General features: G+C 41.6%; 1 protein-coding gene across 12 annotated transcripts in view; it reads right to left on the reverse strand.

Moving 5' to 3' along the window:
* The window catches only part of lrrc7 (leucine rich repeat containing 7), a 417,500-nt gene that overhangs the window by 101,620 nt on the left and 295,544 nt on the right, over positions 1 to 20,336 (reverse strand). For all 12 annotated transcript variants that reach the window (XM_052012823.1, XM_052012826.1, XM_052012824.1 and 9 more), the window contains 2 exons: positions 13,735 to 13,879; positions 1,624 to 1,696 (listed from right to left, as the gene is read on the reverse strand). In XM_052012823.1, coding sequence (XP_051868783.1) covers positions 1,624 to 1,696; positions 13,735 to 13,879 — 218 coding nt within the window. The remainder of the gene's footprint in view (positions 1 to 1,623; positions 1,697 to 13,734; positions 13,880 to 20,336) is intronic.

Here is a 20,336-nt window from a genome sequence, read left to right on the forward strand (position 1 = left end):
TTTCATGAAAAGAACACCTCTCCAACTGTTAAGCACGGGGGTGGATTGATCATGCTTTGGGCTTGTGTTGTAGCCAGTGGCACGGGGAACATTTCACTGGTAGAGGGAAGAATGAATTCAATTAAATACCAGCAAATTCTGGAAGAAAACATCACACCGTCTGTAAAAAAGCTGAAGATGAAAAGAGGATGGCTTCTACAACAGGATAATGATCCTAAGCACACCTCAAAATCCATGATGGACTAACTCAAGAGGCACAAGCTGAAGGTTTTGCAATGGCCTTCACAGTCCCCCAACCTAAACATCATCGAAATCTGTGGATAGACCTCAAAAGAACAGTGCATGCAAGACGGCCCAAGAATCTCTCAGAACTAGAAGCCTTTTGCAAGGAAGAATGGGTGAAAATCCCCCAAACAAGAATTGAAAGACTTAGCTGGCTGCAGAAAGCGTTTACAAGCTGTGATACTTGTCAAAGGGGATGTTACTAAGTACTGACCATGTAGGGTGCCCAAACTTTTGCTTCGGGCCCTTTTCCTTTTTTGTTATTTTGAAACTGTAAAAGATGGAAATAAAAAAGTAATCTTGCTTAAAATATTAAAGAAATGTGTCATCTTTAACGTTATGCCTTTTAGAAATCAGGTCATCTTTTACTTGCTTAGGTAATCACAGTAACAGAAATTTTTACCAGGGGTGCCCAAACTTTTGCATGCCACTGTATATAAGGGAAAATCTTTCAGTTTTTAACATTGCAATTTGATTAATACAGCTGAAAATAGCTTAACACAAAAATATCATTTTGATCACAATGTCTAATTTTCTAGCTGATTTTAAATAACCAATAATAATTTCAATAAGCTATGCAGAGCCATATGTTCATCATACAATGTCACACAGGATGGAAACAGACCCTTCTACCCACTGAGACCAGAAACAGGCCCTTCTACCCACTGACCATCGAGCACCGAGTTACATTAATCCTATTTTATTCTTCCCACAATTCTAAATTTGTGTATAGTAGTTAGTTTCTTAGTAAGTTAAGAAACTTGTATTTAAAAGCTTTTAAAACTACAAGTGCCCTTGTGTCCAAAGAACCAGCTTAAACTTTAAAAATGGCCTTGAATCCTTCGAATAACTACAATTAGGATAAATTCCAAAAGATAATTAATTTATTCTGGAAAGGTAACTAATTCTGCAGATGCTGCCTGGTTCCAACCTCTTTGGAATTGTGAAAACTCTATTCACCCACACTTACTTGAAATTCCATAATGTTTTGCATTGGTTTGACAGATTTCAGAAACAAAGAGAAAAAAGTACTGTATAGCGTAGAAGAAACTCTAATCATATGCCATCCAACTGACTTTGCCTCCCTAAAATTTAAGTCAAGGTTAACTTTACTTCCATGGCATTTGGGGATCAAATCTGAAGAACTGAGACCTACATGAGTAGCAGTTCAAGCTAAGTCCTTAAATATTGATATTGCAAAAAGACCTGGAATACTGAAGACAAGCACTTTTCTGCTCTCACATATTTAATCCAAGGGCCCTTTCTTTATGCATGAGCTGAGACAGTGAGTACTCACAGAATATTTGGCTACAGGGCACCACAAGAAAGCCTGCTACTTACCCTCCAATTGTGTTGGGCAAAATGTTTAGCTGGTTGTCATCCACCTTCAACGTTGTTAGTTTCTTCAATAATCCTTAAAAGTAGAAAAGATAACAATTCAATATTCCATAAATGACAACCAAGTGCATCATTAATGAAGTCATTATGTACCTCATAAGGTTGACCAATATAACATTATTACATTGACTTCTGCTCTGCAACAGCCGTGCAGTCTAATCAGTTGATCTATGTTATTTCAAATAAAGCTTCAGGATAAGTTCTTTGTTCTTCTCCTCAAAACTGGGAAGAACATGAATACTCTTAAACCTATACTGAGAAGTTAACCTGTACCTTTTCAGACTAGTCTAGGTTGGACCTGCTATTCAATTATGGTCATTGTCAAAGTGTCCATGCTCATTTCCCTTTGTAAAGCAGAGCTCATAATGATTAGCAGCTTAATACTTTCTTGCCAGCCATGGAAATTGACATCAGGTTGATGCTTCTCTACGAAGATAATAGCATTGCTGTAGGTGTATATATCAGTTGTTCTTTGCTGAAATAATTCAAAGGGGGTATGTGTAGAGAAGGGGGACTGCCTTGCGATCCACAACCACAGCCAAGAGGATGAAGTTGAGAAAAGAGGCAAAGTGCTCTGCACACGAAGGCTCCTGGATCAGAGATGAAAAGGAAGTGCAGCCAAAAATCACCACCAGAATTGATTCCCCTCCCAGATCTACACAATACAGAATGAAATTCTAGGAATTCATTTAATTTAACAGAGCTTAAGACACATATCACAGATTCAGACACAGCATCTGAACTATGACAATTATTTCATTGTAGGATATCGACATTAATATTTCCCGTTACCTTACAAGATAAAGTGACTTATAACAGCTATAGTAACTGTCCCAATAAACCAGAGGGGAACCCTTCACATCCCAAAGTCTTACAAGGCTAAAGGACAACTTCGTCTTCATTGTGATCATTGGGGTGCTACCCCAAAAGAAAAAGAGAATGACAGAGTATCAAACGGTTCTTTGAGGATGCAATGAGCAAGGTGGTTGAAGGATGGATGTCCAAAAGACAATTGATAACATGCTACATGAATGGTTATTGCACAAGTAAGAGCTGATAGTGTTGGTGGTTATAGATAAAGGATTGGCTAACCAACAGAAAATAGAGAGCAGAGATAAATGGGTCATTTTCATGTTGGCAAGCAGTTGTTAGTGTGGTGCCAGAGAAATTGGTGTTGGAGCTGCAATTATTTACAGTTACGTAATTGTCTTAGATGAAGGGGATCCTGTAAGGGTTAAACAAGAGGGCAAAAATCTGAGAAAACGAGATTCTCCATTTTGATAGGAAGAAAAGGGAATTGACAGGATAAATGCAGAGAGGATATTTCCCCCCGTCGGGAATCTGGAATTGAGGCATATAGTTTCAGAATAAGAGTTAATTCTTCCTTCAGAGGTCTGTGTCATAATTTTCATATTTCATAATTTTAAACACTTCTATAAGGTTGCCCCTCAATCTCCTACGTTCCAAGAAATAAAGACCTAGCCTGGCCAACCTCTCCCTATAACTCAGGCCTTCTAGTACTGACAACATCCTTGTAAATCTTCTCTGCACTCTTTCCAGTTTAACCATGTCTTTCCTATATCAGGATTACCAAAACTGTACACAGTACTCCAAGTGCAATCTCACCAATGACTTATACAACTTGAACAAAATGTCCCAACTCCTGTACTCAATGCCCTGACTGATGAAGGCCAGCATGCTAAACACCTTTTTCACCACCCTGTCTACCTGTGACCCTGCTTTCAACAAGCTATGCACTTATACTCATAGGTCTCTCTGTTCCATTACACTCCCTAGTGCCTGACGATTCATAGCATAAGTCCTACACTGGTTTGACTTACCAAAATGCATCATCTCACACATATCCATAAGGAATTCCATTTGCTACTCCTTGGCCCACTTCCCTAACTGATCAAGGTCCCCCAGTAATCTACGATAAACTTCTTCACTATCAACAACACCTCTTAATTTCATATCACTGACAAACTTACTGATCAAGCCTTGTGCATTTGTGTCCAAATCATTTACATAAATAACGAACAACAAGGGTCCCAACACCAACCCCTGCGGCACACCACTAGTCTCTGGCCTCCATTCTGAGAAACAATCTTCAGCCACCACCCTCTGCTTCCTACCTTTGAGCTAATTTTGAATCCACCTGTCTAGCTCTCCCTGGATTCCACGGGACCTAACCTTCCAGACCAGCCTACTATGTGGGACCTTGTTGAAGGCCTTGCTGAAGTCCAAACAGACAATATCCACTATCCTACCCTCTGTTTGGGATTCAGGAGTTATGGAATTATGTGAATATAGCAGATATTAATTCAAATAAGAACCAGTTTTCAGTTCTTAATGTAAATTGCAAGCAGTAATCAAACTGAGGCTTTGCAAACAAACAGTACTGTTTACAGAGCACAGGCTGCTGGCCCACACCAGGGGGCTGACTGCCCAGAGATATGGTTTGCAAAGTGAAGTGACCATGAGACATTCTCATATCCATTAGCCAAACATAAGACAATGGGGTGATGTTAATTGACCTACATCAAATCAGGCAACTATGGCTAAGGTATTTTGTACCATTGTGACCAAGTTCAAGGAAGCTTGCAGACCAGACTGATATTGTCACTTAGCACATCAAACATGGTCATAGGCATATTTGATCAATCAATAGTTGGGATATTTGTGTACTCAGAGAGTCAGCCCTCACAGCATTAATTTTGGGTGTCTAAGTTCTCTGTCCTCGGAAGTTTTAGGCCATCTGTGTGAATTACTTTGTCCCAGCAAAAGTGTTTGAACATTCAGGTGTCTCACATTGTAGATATGTAACTCAAAGAAGCATTGTCAGACTCAAAATATTAAAGAAAATGATATCATTGTAACTATTGAAATTGTATTGTATGACCTGCTGTTACCTTTGATCTTAAGGGTATAAAAACGTGATGTACTTTGAGTTTGGGAGACTCTACCAAGAGGGTCTCCAGGAGAATATCTGCTTGTCATGATGAATAAAGGCTTCTATATCACCAGTTTTGATGTCTCTCTGGTGACTAAGATCACAGTCGCAACACCCTCATCTACCCTTTTGGTTACTTCTTCAAAAAACTCCAATAGATTTGTTGAGCAGGACTTTCCACACACAAAGTCACACTGGCTCCTCCTAATCAGTCTCCATCTGTCCAAATGCTGGTTGATCCTGTCCCTCAGAATTCCCTATAGTAACTTCCGCACGACTGATGTCAGACAGACTGTCCTGTAGTTCCCTGACTTGTCTTTGCTACCCTTCTTAAACAACGGAACGACATTCACTACCTTCTAGTCTTTGGGAACTTCGCCAGTGGCTAACAATGAGGCAAATCTTTTCACAAAGGCCTCCCCAATTTCTAGTCTAGCCTCCCACAAAGTCAAAGGATGGACTCGGTAAGGCCCTAGGGATTTATCCACCTCATCCACTGCAAGTCTGCAAATACCTCCTCCCTGGTAATATGAATGTTCTCCAAAATATCTCCACTTGTTTCCCTTATCCCTTGAACAAACATAATTTTCTCCTCAGTAAACACCAAAGAGAAATATTCATTAAAAATCCCACCGATTTCCTGTGGCTTGAGACATAGGTGGCCCAGCTGATCTCTAAGAGGACCCACTCTCTCCCTAGTGTTATGGACTCAGTGAAAGTCCCTTTAAGATAGAGAGTGTGTGTGTGTGTGTGTGTGTGGGGCGTGCTTACGTCAATAGAAGATAAAGGACGTAATGACGTTGTTGAAGGGGAGGAAGAAGAGGGAGAGAGAGAGAAGGGAGAGAGACACCAGCCTGCTTGTTTTCTCTATCGATGGATGAGAAACAATAACTGTGTTTGCCACTGAAATCCATGTATGGAAGTTGGAAGTAATCCGGTGGAGTTCACTTTGTTGCTGACCTGTAGAAGGAAACAGGTATTTGTGTGTGGACGACCACGGTTCGGATGCTTTTCGGGGTGAGGAAGTCACTACCGAGTAAACACTGAAGTGTCGTTTGGGTTCCATCCTGGAACATTTGGATTTCGTATGTACTCTCTCTATGTTTTTCTACATCTACATCTTATCTTCAGACAACGGTGGTTGTTGAAGAAGCCCTTGCTCATGTTTCACCTTATGGCTTGCGGAACTGAACTTTAAGAACCATTCCGGAGCTGGAAGTTTTGGACTTTGTCACACACACACACGAAGAGTTTAGCTTTGGGGTTAACGTTCGAGGTTTAACATTCTTGAATTCTAACATACTAACATTTTTACTTTTATTTTACGTATTATCAATAGTAGTGATTAATAAAATAGTTTTTAACACTGAATCATGCTCAGTGTGTTTCTTTTGTTGCTGGTTTGTGACACTAGCCAGCCTTTTACTCTTAATATAGGACATCTTGGGATTTTCCTTAACCTTGGCTGCCAGATCCAATTCATACCATCTCTTTGCCCTCCCGATTTTCCTCATGTATTCTTAATCTTTTTATAGTTATCAAGGGATTCACCCATCCCCAACCTCTTAAACCCAAAGTATGCTTCCTTCTTTTCCTCTCATCAGCCAGGGAACCCTAAAATTGCTAGGTTTACCCTTCATCCTAACAGGAACATGCTGCCCCTGGATTTTTAATATTATACTCTTAAAAGCCTCCCACTTGCCTTTCCATCCTTTCCCCTCAAACAGGCTCACCCAAACAACCTCTGCTAGATCCTGCCTAACTACCCCAAAATTAGCTCTGCTCCAGTTTAGGACCCTAGCCTGTGGGCCTATGCTATCCTCTTCCGTCACTATCTTAAAACTAATGGAATTATGGTCACTAGAGCCAAAGTGCTCCTTGACTGCCACTTCTGTTACTTGCCCTGCCTCATTCCCCAAGGTCCAGTATTGCACCCTCCCGAGTAGGGCCCTCTATATATTGACTCAGGAAACATTCCTGGACATACTTCACAAATTCCACCCCATCCAGGCCCTTAACACTCTGTGTGACCCAGTCAATACTAGGGAAATCAAAATCTTCCATTAATACAACCATATTATTCTTACAACCATGAGCAATTTCTCCACACACCTGCTCCTGAAGCTCCCAATGACTACTGGGGAGTCTATTAAACAGCCCCACTAGAGTGACCCTGCCCTTCTTGTTTCCAAGTTCTACCCATATGGCCTCACCGGACAATCGCCCAAGAATGCCGTCTCTAAGCACTGCTGTTATGTCCTCCCTTGTCAAAAAGGCAACACCCCCTCCTCATTTACTTGTACCTCTGGCACACCTGTAGCATCTGTATCCTGGAACATTGAGTGCCAATCCTGCCCTACTCTCAGCCATGTTTCTGTTATGGCCACAACATCCCAGTCCCCAGAGCCAATCCATGCTCTTAGTTCATCCGCCTTACCTGTTAAGCCTCGTGCATTTAAATAAATGCAGTTTAACTGAGTATTCTTTTCCCTCCCTTTACTGTGCTCCTGGCTATCCTGATTACTAACCTCACTCATGCTGGCTACTGCTTTATCCCATGACTTGCTCCTGCCAATCTAGTGTAGCACTAGCAACCCTTCCATGTAGCACAAGCACATTTCCCTGCAAGGATATTGGTCCCTCTCCAGTTCAAGTGCAACCTGCCCTCTGCATGCGTTCATCTGGCCTATCTAGCTATTTCTAACCTCGCTAGCACATTGCACCGGGAGTAACTTGGAGATCACTACCTGTGAATATTTGAATTTTTTTTTACCCAGAGAGCTATGGAGGTTGCCTGATCAAAGCTGAGATAAACAGATTTTTAGATGATAGTGGAGTCAATATTTATGGAAAATGGACAAGAAAATGGAGCTGAAGTCATAATTAGATCAACCACGATCTTGTTGAATGGTAGAGTAGGCTTGAGCAATTTTATGTTGTACTTCTATATTTTATGTCTGCAAGTATCTCCAGGACCCTTGGCATACCTTCTCGCTTCATAGCAATGAATGTTCTCTCTATGTATGCTGAATATTCCTCCTAACAGCACTGTGCAGTCATTCTCACTGTGCAGAATTCAATGAGACATCATCCACCCAGCAGCACACAACCCCCTCAACACCTGCATTGGAGCAGCACTCCATACAGGATGACTTGGAGGAAAACGCCACATTATTGTGCCTAACGTTACTAATCACCATTTCAAATTAGTACAACACATGGGCTCAGCAAACATACCTGTACATTTCAAAAGGAGAGAAACCAGACGCTGGCAGGCTGAGTCAGAGGGATAGGAAAGCTACTACGCCAGCTGCCTGGATGGAGATTGCACTTCAATCTTGCTCCAACGGTCCATGATAGGTCCATGGAGTTTGTATGTTTTCCCAGTGACCACATGGGTTTCTACTGGGTGCTCCAGTTTCCTCCCACCTCCCAAAGATGGGCTGGTTGGTAGGTTTATTGGTTTCTGTAACTTTAACCCCTGGTTGGCGGTGGGAGACTCAGGGTGCAGCTGATACATACAAGAGAATACATTAGCACAAAATCAGTGGAGGAATGGATGGGACTGCTCTTTGAATTGGCCTGGACTCAATGGGCCAAATGGCCTTCTTCTATGTTGTAAAGAAATATGTGATATGAAGGAACATGGTGGGAACCAGACCTAGGACTCAACACCTCCCTCTGTAACTGGATCCTTGACTTTCTGACCAACAGACCGCAATCAGTGAGGATAGGCAGCAATACCTCCAGCACGATTATTCTCAACACTGGTGCCCCACAAGGCTGTGTCCTCAGCCCTCTACTCTACTCCCTATATACTCATGACTGTGTGGCCAGATTCTGCTCTAACTCCATCTACAAGTTTGCAGATGATACCATCGTTGTAGGCCATATCTCAAACAACGATGAGTCAGAGTACAGGAAGGAGATAGAGAGCTTAGTGGAATGGTGTCATGACAACAACCTTTCCCTCAATGTCAACAAGACAAAAGAGCTGGTCATTGACTTCAGGGAAGGGGGCGGTGTACATGCACCTGTCTACATCAACGGTGCTGAGGTCGAGAGGGTTGAGACCTTCAAGTTCCTGGGAGTGAACATCACCAATAGCCTGTCCTGGTCAAATCACATAGATACCACGGTCAAGAAAGCTCACCAGCACCTCTACTTCCTCAGGAGGCTAAAGAAATTCAGTATGTCCTCTTTGACACTCACCAACTTTTACCGATGCACCATAAAAGCATCCTATCTGGATGCATCATGGCTTGGTATGGCAATTGCTCTGCCCAGGACTGCAAGAAACTGCAGAGAGTTGTGGACACAGCCCACGCGTCACAGAAACCAGCCTCCCCTCCTTGGACTCTATCTTTACCTTTTGCTGCCTTGGCGAAGCGGCCAGCATAATCAAAGACCCCACCCAACCGGGTCATTCTCTCTTCTCTCCTTTTCCATCAGGTAGAAGATACAGGAGCCTGAGGGCACATACCACCAGGACCCCCCCCCCCACCATTTCTCATTTTTTCCCTTTTCCTTGGAGCAGACTCGATGGGCCAAATGGCCTGCTTCTGCTCCCTTGTCTTGTGACCTTATTGAACGGTTCCTTTATACGATGAGATGGACTCTGACCTCACGATCTACCTTGTTGTGACCTTGCACCTTATTGCACCTCACTTTCTCTGTAGCTGTGACACTTTACTGTTATTGTTTTTACCTATACTACCTCAATGCACTCTGTACTAACTCAATGTAACTGCACTGTGTAATTAATTGACCTGTACGATTGGTATGCAAGACAAGTTTTTCACCTCGGTATAAGTGACAATAATTAACGAATACCAATACCAGTACAGAAAAACACAATGGATGTGATGCGCATCTCTGTGCTTGTATGCTTGACGCTCCTAAAATGCAGCAGCTGAAAGAACAGATCTCTGCTTTCTTTGAGGTTCAGGTGAAGGAAATCCATTGCCTTCATACTTCAGTCAACTCAGGCCCTCAAAATCAGAGGTCCTTTTTAAGTTGTGCAGAGGCAGACTGCTGTTGTTTCAGAGCAGAAAGATAAAAACTGACAGCACGCAACTATCATTATGAAGCTAACTGCTTCTATGTTGAAGTTGATCATCTCTATTGGTATAGGTTAGGAGGCATTGAAAGCTGTAAATGCTGAATTAAACCTGTTAGCAACCTTGTTGTAAGCCCAGTTCCAGGACAGTGCTGATGGCACTGTGGACCTAGAAGGTGTTGATCTTTCACAGTATCTCAGCATCTCTCCTCACAATACTGCTTGTCATGTCATGCATGTGCTCACAGGCAGCAATTCCAGACTGCCTCAGATGCTTGCCTTGAAGCTCTTGCTCAGGCAGCACACCCAGTGGCACTATCTCAGAAGTACCCATGGCAAAGAAGTAATAAAGAAAGAAATGAAAGTGCACCTTGCCCAATGTTGCAATGACAGGCTTTACTGCCTGGATGATTCTCCAGACATTGTTGCAGCACACGGAAGAGGTAAGCTTCAATTGGCTGAGTAACATTTTACATTATACAGCTGCAGAGAATGAAGCACTACAAAAACATAGTTTCTTCTGAGTGGCTGAGACTTCTAAAATAGGAAGATATAACTCAATTTCAGCTGCAATGCTTCAATTAAGTGTTGCATGACTGACGATGACACTTTTCACATATTCTGCACTCTGCATCTTACTTTCTCTGGTGTGTATCATGCCAGTTGATGGCTGATTAAATTTCATGAACTGCGAGATATGCATAGAATGACTCCTTTTTCTCTATTTACTCCCTAAAACACAAATTCACTTGCATAACCAGGCAATCCAATTTCCAGATCTGCATGTCTTGACCAAATATATCCCTTTAATGCACATGTTTGAGATGTACCTTTTAGGAAAATAAAAAAAAGCATGAAGAATAGGTATGGAAATTGGCCACACAGCCACTGCAGCCTGCTACATCATTCAGTAAGATCATGGCTGGTCCTTGACATCAATTCCACTTTCCCTTCCCCTAATTTCTAGATTCCCTTAAGAGTCCAAAAAATATCACTCTCAGCCTTGAACCTATTCAGTAACTAAACAATCACTGCTTTCTGGGGCAGAGTTTTCAGAAGACTCATAACTCTCTAATGGAAGAAATTTCTTGTTAGATTTTTAAATGGATATTCAGTAACATGAGATTGCATTCTCCAGTGTTAGGCACTCCTACCAGGGGAAACAACCTCTTAGCATCAACTCAGTCAATGCTCTTCAAGAATCTCAGAGCTTCATCTTGGAACATTTTAATCTCTAACTTAGTCATCTGTCTCAACAATTTCTCTGGAAGAAAGGAATGTAATGGCTGGCTAGTTTGCATCTTGGAAAAGCAGTAGACCAATGCTGCATGATGAGGTAGCACTGCAATTGTTGATGGCACATTCAATGTGAGAGGGAGAAAGAGTGTTCAGAATCATTGCAAGTGATATTCCATTATCTATTTGAACTTCTGTCATTCTTATTCTAGTGGCATAGTTATAGCTGAATCAGAGATTGATGTAGAAACATGCTATTGGATTTCAATGGAATTCAATGGAGCTTTATGCTTTGTCATCTCAAACTGCCGCATTACAACTAATGCTGTGATGGCTGTCTAATCCTACATGCTATCTAAGCATTCAGTGAAACATTTGAATGTGCGGCTGCAGGGGGAGATTGATGTGGCATCATTATGAGAAACACCCCCCTGCTGAAGTGTGGAGCTCAAAGATGCCTTGGCTCCGGACAGAACTCATCTCTTTTGAAAGTGGACCTACAGGATCAAGTGTCATTCCTAACGAAGCAGCATGCTGTGCAATGCGTGAAGAGCAGGCTACAGACATGATCAAAGGGCTCTTTCAGTTGCTCTCCAGATATCAGCTCGGCATGCTCTCAGATGACCCCACAGAACACACAAATCAATTGTAGGGAACTTCTATCAGGTCCTAAATACTAGGGACAATGTCAGAAGAAAAACTTGAGTGTGCCGTCCCTCTCTGCCTGTGGTTTTCCTTGTTATTGCTTGATTAAGTAATACAGGATAATATGGGTGCTGGAGATGGCAAATATTGCCTTTGGAGTTCCTCCATTTCAATGTCAACAGCATCAGAAGAAGAACCTAAATATGTTAGAATTCTGATTATGGTACATCTCTTAAAACTCAGTTTACGTAGTAAAATATATTTACACTATTGACTTTGCCTGATTTTCAGTGAGTGAGAGCAGAAAGAACAATCTGCAAAGGAGATTACATGTTCTGAACTTGGCAGAGACCTTTGGCCTCACCCATGCTCAAGGCACCTCTGATATCCCCTAGCACATCCTCTTTTTCCCAAATATGAGAAATGAGATTGTAATTCGTGACATAGGTTCATCCCTGCTAAGTTTTAGAACTTCAGCAGGGAAATTTACGAGTATCTCAAAAGAATTAGCTAGATAACCACTTGAAGCGTAGTAAACTGCAGGGCTTTAAAACCAAAAGCAGGGAAGGTCATTAGGCTAAATGTCTTTTTTTCAGCTGGCATGAATACAATGGTTCAAATGTCTTCTAAGTTGATCATTCATTTCTTTGATTCTATATTGGAGACTACCTGCTCCTCCTCTTTTCCCAGTCTTGCATATTAGCCGATCTGCATGGGTAATATACTTGCAGGAATTAGTAAAGTCAGTTCTATATCATATGTCAACATGATGCATAACAGTCTTTTAACTACAGCAAATTTATCTTACAATTTTTCTCTACAAAAATGTTACTAAACCAGTAGGTGGCAGTGTTTTGGCAATTGTTTTTTCCCAGTTTGCACCTCCCAGCCAATTTATATTAATTGTTCTAGTCCCTTCCTAATTATTGTACAATTACATCATTTTCACATTATAAAGAAACCAATTTAATTCAAATAACAGCACAAATATATAAATGCAATTTAGTTCAAATAATCGCATAAATATATAAATGCCTCGCAACTGTTTCTTCCACATACAATTGGATCACCATCATATGTTACAAATCAATCATACATTGGAAGGGGATGGGTAACATATAAACAGTGCGTGTATAGCTTGAGCTGTTTATTTGCTTTCATCTTAAGGTATATAATGCCTGTAAGGCCCTTCAAAATGTGGCAACTTGTGTTGCAGTGTGTGGTTCACCATTATCCATAAACCCACATAGACAAGTTCTCCAAATTACTTCACCATGGGGCAGTATCAAGGATGAGCCCGATTCAGAGCTCAACCTTATACAATAGCCACACAGACATACTTAGAACTCAGACTGATCCCCTGGAATTTAGAAAAATACGAGGACATTTGATTAAAGTATTGAAGCAAGATCCTAAGAGGCTTTGACAGGGTGGATGTTGAGAAGATGCCTTCCTTCGTAGAAGAACCTACACTACAGGTTTAAAGAGAAAAGGTTGCCCAATTAAGGCAGAGGAGGTGAAATTATTTCTCTCAAGGGGTTGTGTCTTTGGAACTCTGTTCCTGAAAGGGTGGTGATAACAGTCTTTGAGTATTTTCATGGCACAATCAAACAGATTCTTGATAAGCAAGGAGTAGGCAGGAATGGGGCGTTGAGGTTATAATTAGATCAACCGTGATCTTATTAAAAATGCAGAGCAGGGCTGAGACAGCAGAATGGCTTACTCCTGCACTTAATTGGCATGTTTATATTCTTCTCTCAAGCTGAGAGGTGTGTAGCCAGTTGTAACAGCGCTGTTGGTTCCCCACCTGAGATTACTTAACTTAGAAGTAACAGGATTTTCCTGATCTATATGCACAAGGAAATGCAATCATCATTCTGCTGAGTCACAGGGAGAGCCTGATGAGATCGCTTACCATATTCTCTTTAATTCAGATAAGCAGTACACATAAAAATGGACACTTGCAATTCATGATTCTTTTCAGGAAAGTTGATGATTCTGCATTACCATGATATGGTCTTCTTTCAAAATCTTTGCAAATGTATTAGAATGAAAATTATCCCTCTGAGTCATTCTCTTTTTCACTTTTTTTTAAGAAAGAGCCATGGATTCTGTACTAGTGCTGATTGAAATTAATGCAAAATAGTAACATTGTTCCTACCTATGGAGTCAGGCAGCTGTTGCAGCATATTGGATGAAAGCAGGAGGTCCTCGAGGCCTTCACATCCAGAAATATCTGACTCAATGGTTTCTATTCTGTTCTTCGACATATCCAAGTAGGTCAGATGTTTCAACTTTGCGAGAGGCTGAGAAAGTGCAAAAGAAAATGAAATGTTTTGCATCCTATTTTAACATTATTTGAACTTTTATCTTCCCCTCTCCTTTTTATCACTTCCTCCTGAAAACCATGAACTTTGAAACACAGAACCACAGATAGGGAGGGTTTAAATGAATTCAGCAGGAGAATAGGACACAGAATAGATGTACAGTTTGGGGGGGGGGGGGGGGGGGGGAGGGGGTGGTACAATCAAATATAGTAGGAAAACTAGGCCAGTCCAATAAGCAGAGCAGACATGGACACGACAGGGCGCATGGGAGGTATGGAAAGCTAAATTACTTTTATTTTAATACAAGGAATCTGACTCGTAAGGTAGATCATTGATCTGTACTTGGGAATATGACATAGTTGTTATCAGAGAGAATGATTGAAAGGACAGGACTGGTTCCTGGGTATAGTCTTCAGACGTGATGATGGGGGATTAAAAGAGGAGGTGGCATTGCAATATTTATTAAGGAATCCATTACTATAATAACGAGGGAGGTTATCCAAGAAGGCTCTTCACAAAGATGTTGCCAGGACTAGTGGGTTCGAGTTAAAAGGAGAGACTCGATAGGCTGGGACTGTTTTCCCTGCAGCGAAGGAGGCCGAGGGTTGACCTTATATAGGTTTATGAAATCAAAAGGGTCATCGATAGGGTAGATTGTCACAGTCTTTTTCCCAGGGTAGGGGAGCCTAAAACTGGAAGGTATAGGTTCAAGGTGAGAGGGGAAAGATTTAAAGGGGTCCTGAGGGGCAAGTTTTTCCACACAGAGGGTGGTGGGTATATTGAACGAGCTGCCAAAGAAGGTGGTAGCGGTGGGTACAATTCAATGTTTAAAAGACATTTGGAAAGTTCATGGACAGGAAAGGCTTAGAGACAAATGAGCCAAATGCAAATAAAAGCACTAGTTCAGGAAGACACTTTGGCTGGCATGGATGAATTGGGCTGAATGGCCTCTCTCTGTGCTGTATAACTCAGTTTCTCTATGACCCTTCAAGCGAGGCTATATGGATAGAGCTTAAGAACAAAACGAGGGTAATCAACACTGGGCATACACTGCAGGCCTTCTGGCTATAACTATAGAAAGGGATAAGGATGTCCTGAAAATTAAGGTCATGAATTGGGCAAGGCCATTTTCAATATCATTATACAGGACCTGGCAAAAGAGGACTGGAAGCAGCTACTTGCTGGTAAGTTTACATCCAACAAGTGGAAATATTTTAAAAGTGAAATAACAGGAGTTCAGGTCCAATGTGTTCTGAGAAGGGTGAATGGTAAGGATAGCCAATCCAAGGAACGCTGCATGTCAAGAGATTTCAGAGATTGGATACAGGAGTTAAGGAAGAATATGGCAGGTACAGAGGACTGAAAATAAGAGAAGCCCTTTAAGAATTTTGAGAGATATTTAAAAGACAATTTGGAGAGTAAAAAAGGAGTATGAAACAATACTGGCTGAAGAGATGAAGAAAAATCCCAAAGCATTTTATAAGGACAACAAAGGCAAGAAGGTAACCAGTGAAAGAGAAGGGACCATTAGGGACCAAAGGGACAATCTGTGCATGGATGGACTTCTCATTTTTATTTGCTAAGGAGAAGGACATTGTAGTTGGAGCATTAAGAGAGGGGTACAGTGAAGTTCTGGGAAATGTTATTAAAGAAGAGGTACTGAATGTTTTAGCAGGTTTACAGGTAGATAAATCTCCAGCGGCCTGATGAGATGTATCCCAGGGGTATGGGAGGCAAGGGAGGAGATGTAGATCTTTAAAACTTTACCAGCCACAGGTCAGGTGCCAGATGACTGGAGGACAGCAAATGTAGTACCTTTATTCAAGAAGATGCAGGAGTCTATAATAAAAGACGTAATGACAAAACACCTTGAAAAGAATAAAAAGAATGAACACAGTCAGCGTTGATTTATTCAAGAAGGCTAGCAGGGAAAAGCCAGCTAATTACAGGCCTGTGTGTCTAACGTCAGTGGTAGGGAAATTTTTGGAAAGAATTCTGAGGGACAGGATTAATATAAAAGGCATAAAGGGTAAAGGAAGGGATTTACGCTTGGAGTCAGAGGATGTGGGCGAGGTCCTATATGAGTACTTTGCATCAGTATTCAGCAAGAAGGACATGGAGGATAGTGAGATTAGTGTGGGCCATGCTAATGTGCTAGAGCATTTTGTGATAAAGGAGGAGGTGGTGCTAGGTCTTTTGAAGAGTATCAAGGTGGATAAATCCCTGATGGGATATATCCCAGGTTATTGAAAGAGGCAAGAGAGGAGATTGATGGGGTCTTGACGAAGATCTTTGTATCCTCACAAGCAACAGGCGAGGTCCCGGAGGACTGGAGAGATGCCAATGTTCAAGAAGGGATAATTCAGGAAATTATAAACTGAAGAGCCTCACATCAGCAGTAGGAAAGTTACTGAAACATGGCCTGATGAAGGACAATCAGCATGGTGTCTTACAAACTTAATTACGGTTTTTGAGTAAGTCACCAAGTTCAGGTTTATTGTCATGGACATACGTACCCAGGGTATAAATGCCATGAAAATTAACTGTTTGCAGCAGCAGCACAGTACATTACAAATATGACAAACATAAATTAAACATAACTTACATGACGCAATAACCCAAAGGTAATATAACAACATTAGTGCAATTTGAGGGAAATATGGTTTGAGGTTGAATTAGGATTTTTCAGGTCAGTTCAGAACCTGATGGCAGTGGGGAACAAGCTGTAATTGAACCTTGAGGTGTGGGTCTTCAGGCTGATGTACCTTGCGCCTGCTGGCAGCAATGAGACGAGGGCATAGCCTGGATGGTGGGGGTCCTCGATGACGGATGTCACCTTCCTGAGACACCGCCTCTTGTTGATGTCCTCGATGATGGGGTAGCTGTACCTGTGATGGAACTGGTTGAGTCCATCACTCTCTGTAGCATGTTGCAGCCAGCTCCCAAGGGAACAACAAAATATTCCTGTTCCTATCTTTTAAAGCCTATCAAGGTGTTTGATGGAGGTAGGGCAATAGATGTTGTCTACATGAATTTTAGTAAGGCATTTGACAAGGCCCCTCATGCTAGGCTGATCCAGGCAATTAAGATGAATGAGATCCATGGTGACTTGGGTAATTTGGATTCAGAATTGGCTTGCCTGTAGAATGACAGAGGGTAGTGGTGGAAGGGTGTTTTTCTGGCTGGAGGTCCGTGACCACTGGTGTTCTGCAGGGATTGGTGCTGGGGCCTCTGTTGTTTGTGATGTACATAAATGACCTGGATGAAAATGTAGATGAGTGGGTTGGTATGTTTGCAGATGACAAAGATTGGTGGAGTTGTGGAGTGTAGAGGGCTGTCAAAAGATACAGCAGAATATAGATCAGTTATAGATATGAACAGAAATGGCAGATGGTGTTAAGTCTGAGCAAGTGTGAGATGTTGCACTTTGGGAGGTCAAATGTTAGGGGAAATTATACAGTTAATGGTAGGACTCTTAACAGCATTGACGTGCAGAGGGATCTTGGGTTCCAAGTCCATACCTCACTGAAAGTGGCCATACAAGTAGATGGAGTGGGAAAGGCGGCAGAGGCATGCTTGCCTTCATTGATCAGGGCATAGAGTATCTAAATAAGGAAGTAATGTTGCAGCTATATAAAACTTTGGTTAGGCTGCGCTTGGAGTATTGTATGCAGTTCTGGTTATCTCATTACAGGAAGAATGTGAAGGCTTTGAAAAGGGTGAGGAAGAGGTCTACCAGAGTGCTGCCTGGATTAGAGGGTATGAGTTTCAAGGAGAGGTTGGAAAAACTTGGGTTGTTTTCTCTGGATTGTCAGAGGCTGAGGAGAGACCTGATAGAAGTTTATAAAATTATGAGAGGCATAATTGAGATTGACAGACAGTCAGAATCTTTTTCCCAGAGTATAAATGTCAAGTACTAGAGGGCATGCTTAGAAGATGAGAGGGGAAAGTTTAAAGGGGATGTGCAGGGCAAGTTTTTGTTTTACAAATAGAGTGACTGGCACCTGGAACGGGCTGCCAGTGGTAGTAGTGGTGTTTAAGAGGCTGTGGGTCGATGGGCAGGGATGACTCAATGGTAGTCAGCATGACTTTGTTAGCGGGGCATCCAGTTTGACCAACTTGACTGAATTTCTTTTAAGAAGAAATAACAAAATCTCTTCCAAAAATGAGGGTAGTGAGGTTGATGAGGTTTACAGGGAGTTCAGTAAGCCCTTTACTGGTCCAAAAGGTAAGAGCCCATAGGATCGAAAGCAAGTTGGCAAATTGGATCCAAAATTGGCTTGGTGATAAGAGGCAGGTGACGAAGGGTTTTATTGTAATTAGAAGCCTGTGACCAGTGGTGTAACTTAGTGATTGGTGCTGGGACCCCTACCTTTTGTTCTCTATATAAATAATTTGGATACAAATGGAGGAGCAAGGATTAGTTTACAGATGACACAAAAATTGGTAGTGTTGTTGATAGTTAGGAGGATAGTCTTAGGCTGCAGTAGGATGATAATTAGTGGTAAGATGGGCAGAGCAATGGCAGGTGGAATTTGATCTTAATACACATGAGGCAATGCACTTTGGGAGGACATTAATAATGAATCGCAGGGCTTCAGGGACCTCAGTGTGCAAGTCCAAGATTCCCCAAAGGCAACAGCAAAGGTAAATAAGATGGTGAGAAAGGCAGACAGTATAATTGCCTTCATTGGCCGTAACAGAATATAAGGGTGGGAAAGTTATGATATAACTTTATAGAACATTGGTTGGGCCACACGTGGAGTATTGTGCGCTGCTCTGGTCACCATACTATGGAAGGGTGCAGAGGAGATCCGCCTGGATAGAGCATTTCAGTTTATGACTAAAGACTGGATAGGTTGGATTTACTTTTCTTGGAGAGGAGGCGGAAGGAGGGACCCAATAGAAGCATACAAAATTATGAAGGGCATAGAGAGGTAGTTAGTAGGAAACATTTCCCCATAGCAGAGGCATCTAAAACTAGACGGCATGGGTTTAGGGTAAGGGGTAAGAGGTTTAGAGGGGATCTGAGGAAGAATTTTTCATGCAGAGGATGGTTGGAGTATGTAAAACACTGCCTGAGGGGTGGTAAAGACAGGTATTCTCACATTTAAGACGACCATTTAAATCGCAATGGCATAAAAGGTTACAGACCCAGTGCTGGCAGATGGGATAAGTATAGATGGATACTTGATGATTCGCATGCATACAGTGTTCTGATGGGCTCATTTCTGTATCGCGTGTATCTATGACTCAATGGCACAAGCTTCAGTTTACCAAAAGCTCTTCTACCTCTTACCTTCCATCAATTTCCACGCATTACTCTTTTTGTTGCTGGTCTACAATAGCTTCCAATTGTACATCATCACAATTTTTTTCTTGTGCTTTAAATCTGTCCATAGCCACACCTCTTATTTCTGTAATCTATATCAAATTATATAATTTGTCCACCAAAGCTCTCTATTCCTTTAATACTTTGGTCTGTGTATCTCACTACTGTAACAATGAATTTTAACAACTATCCGTGTATGAGATATTCACAGTAAAGAGTCCACAATGAAGAAGATAATCTTTACGCAACATGAAATAGGTCAGGTTTTATAACAAAGTACAGATTGGTGAAGCAGCATGGCATAGTATGAAACCTGCTGAAAAGTTCAGCAGAGAGAAACTGGCCCAGGAACAGGTGAATATAACCATTAATTCAATTTGTTCAAGTTTTACTTTAACGCACTGAAGAAAAATTCTACATGATTTAATGGACCAAGAACAGGACAAAATACATAGGCACAGAGATTCAATATATCAAAGTATCAGCTCATGATTCTCACATTTAGATACATCATCTTTGCCAGTTTTGCTAACAAATATCAACATTAAGCATTTCTAGAACAGGTAAATCAGGATTAGATGTAAAGTAAAACTATCTCTGTTCTCAACCCCACCTAACTCCATCTGCCAATCAACCCCTCCTCACCTGGATCCAGCTATCATTTGCCAGCTCTTGCCCCACCCCTCCCCCTCACACTGGCTGTCTCCCATCTATTCTTTCAGTCCAGGTAAAAGGTCTAAACCCAAAATGTCGACTGTCCATTTCCATCCACTGCCTGATTCTACTGAGTTCCTCCAGCAACTCATTTTTTGCTTCAGATTCCAGCATTTGCAGTCTTTTGTATCTTTTGGGTAAACTGGTGTATTGTTTTTCTTTTGCACAATGATCACCATTGTATTTTCTCTCAGTGACATTGCCAAATCAAACTCAATTATGGGACTTGGTTTTGCTGCAGGCTGAAATTTAGCTTGGAACGGGATTGAGACAGCTACAATTTATTTTGTAGAAAGAAGAGAGCTTCTTATCTAATTAAACTGAACTGGGTTTGAACACAAATTCAAAAAGTAACAGGACAAAGTGATGAGACACCCAATAACCAATCTC

This window comes from Pristis pectinata, chromosome 3 (assembly GCF_009764475.1).
Source record: "Pristis pectinata isolate sPriPec2 chromosome 3, sPriPec2.1.pri, whole genome shotgun sequence".
Lineage (NCBI taxonomy): Eukaryota > Metazoa > Chordata > Chondrichthyes > Rhinopristiformes > Pristidae > Pristis > Pristis pectinata.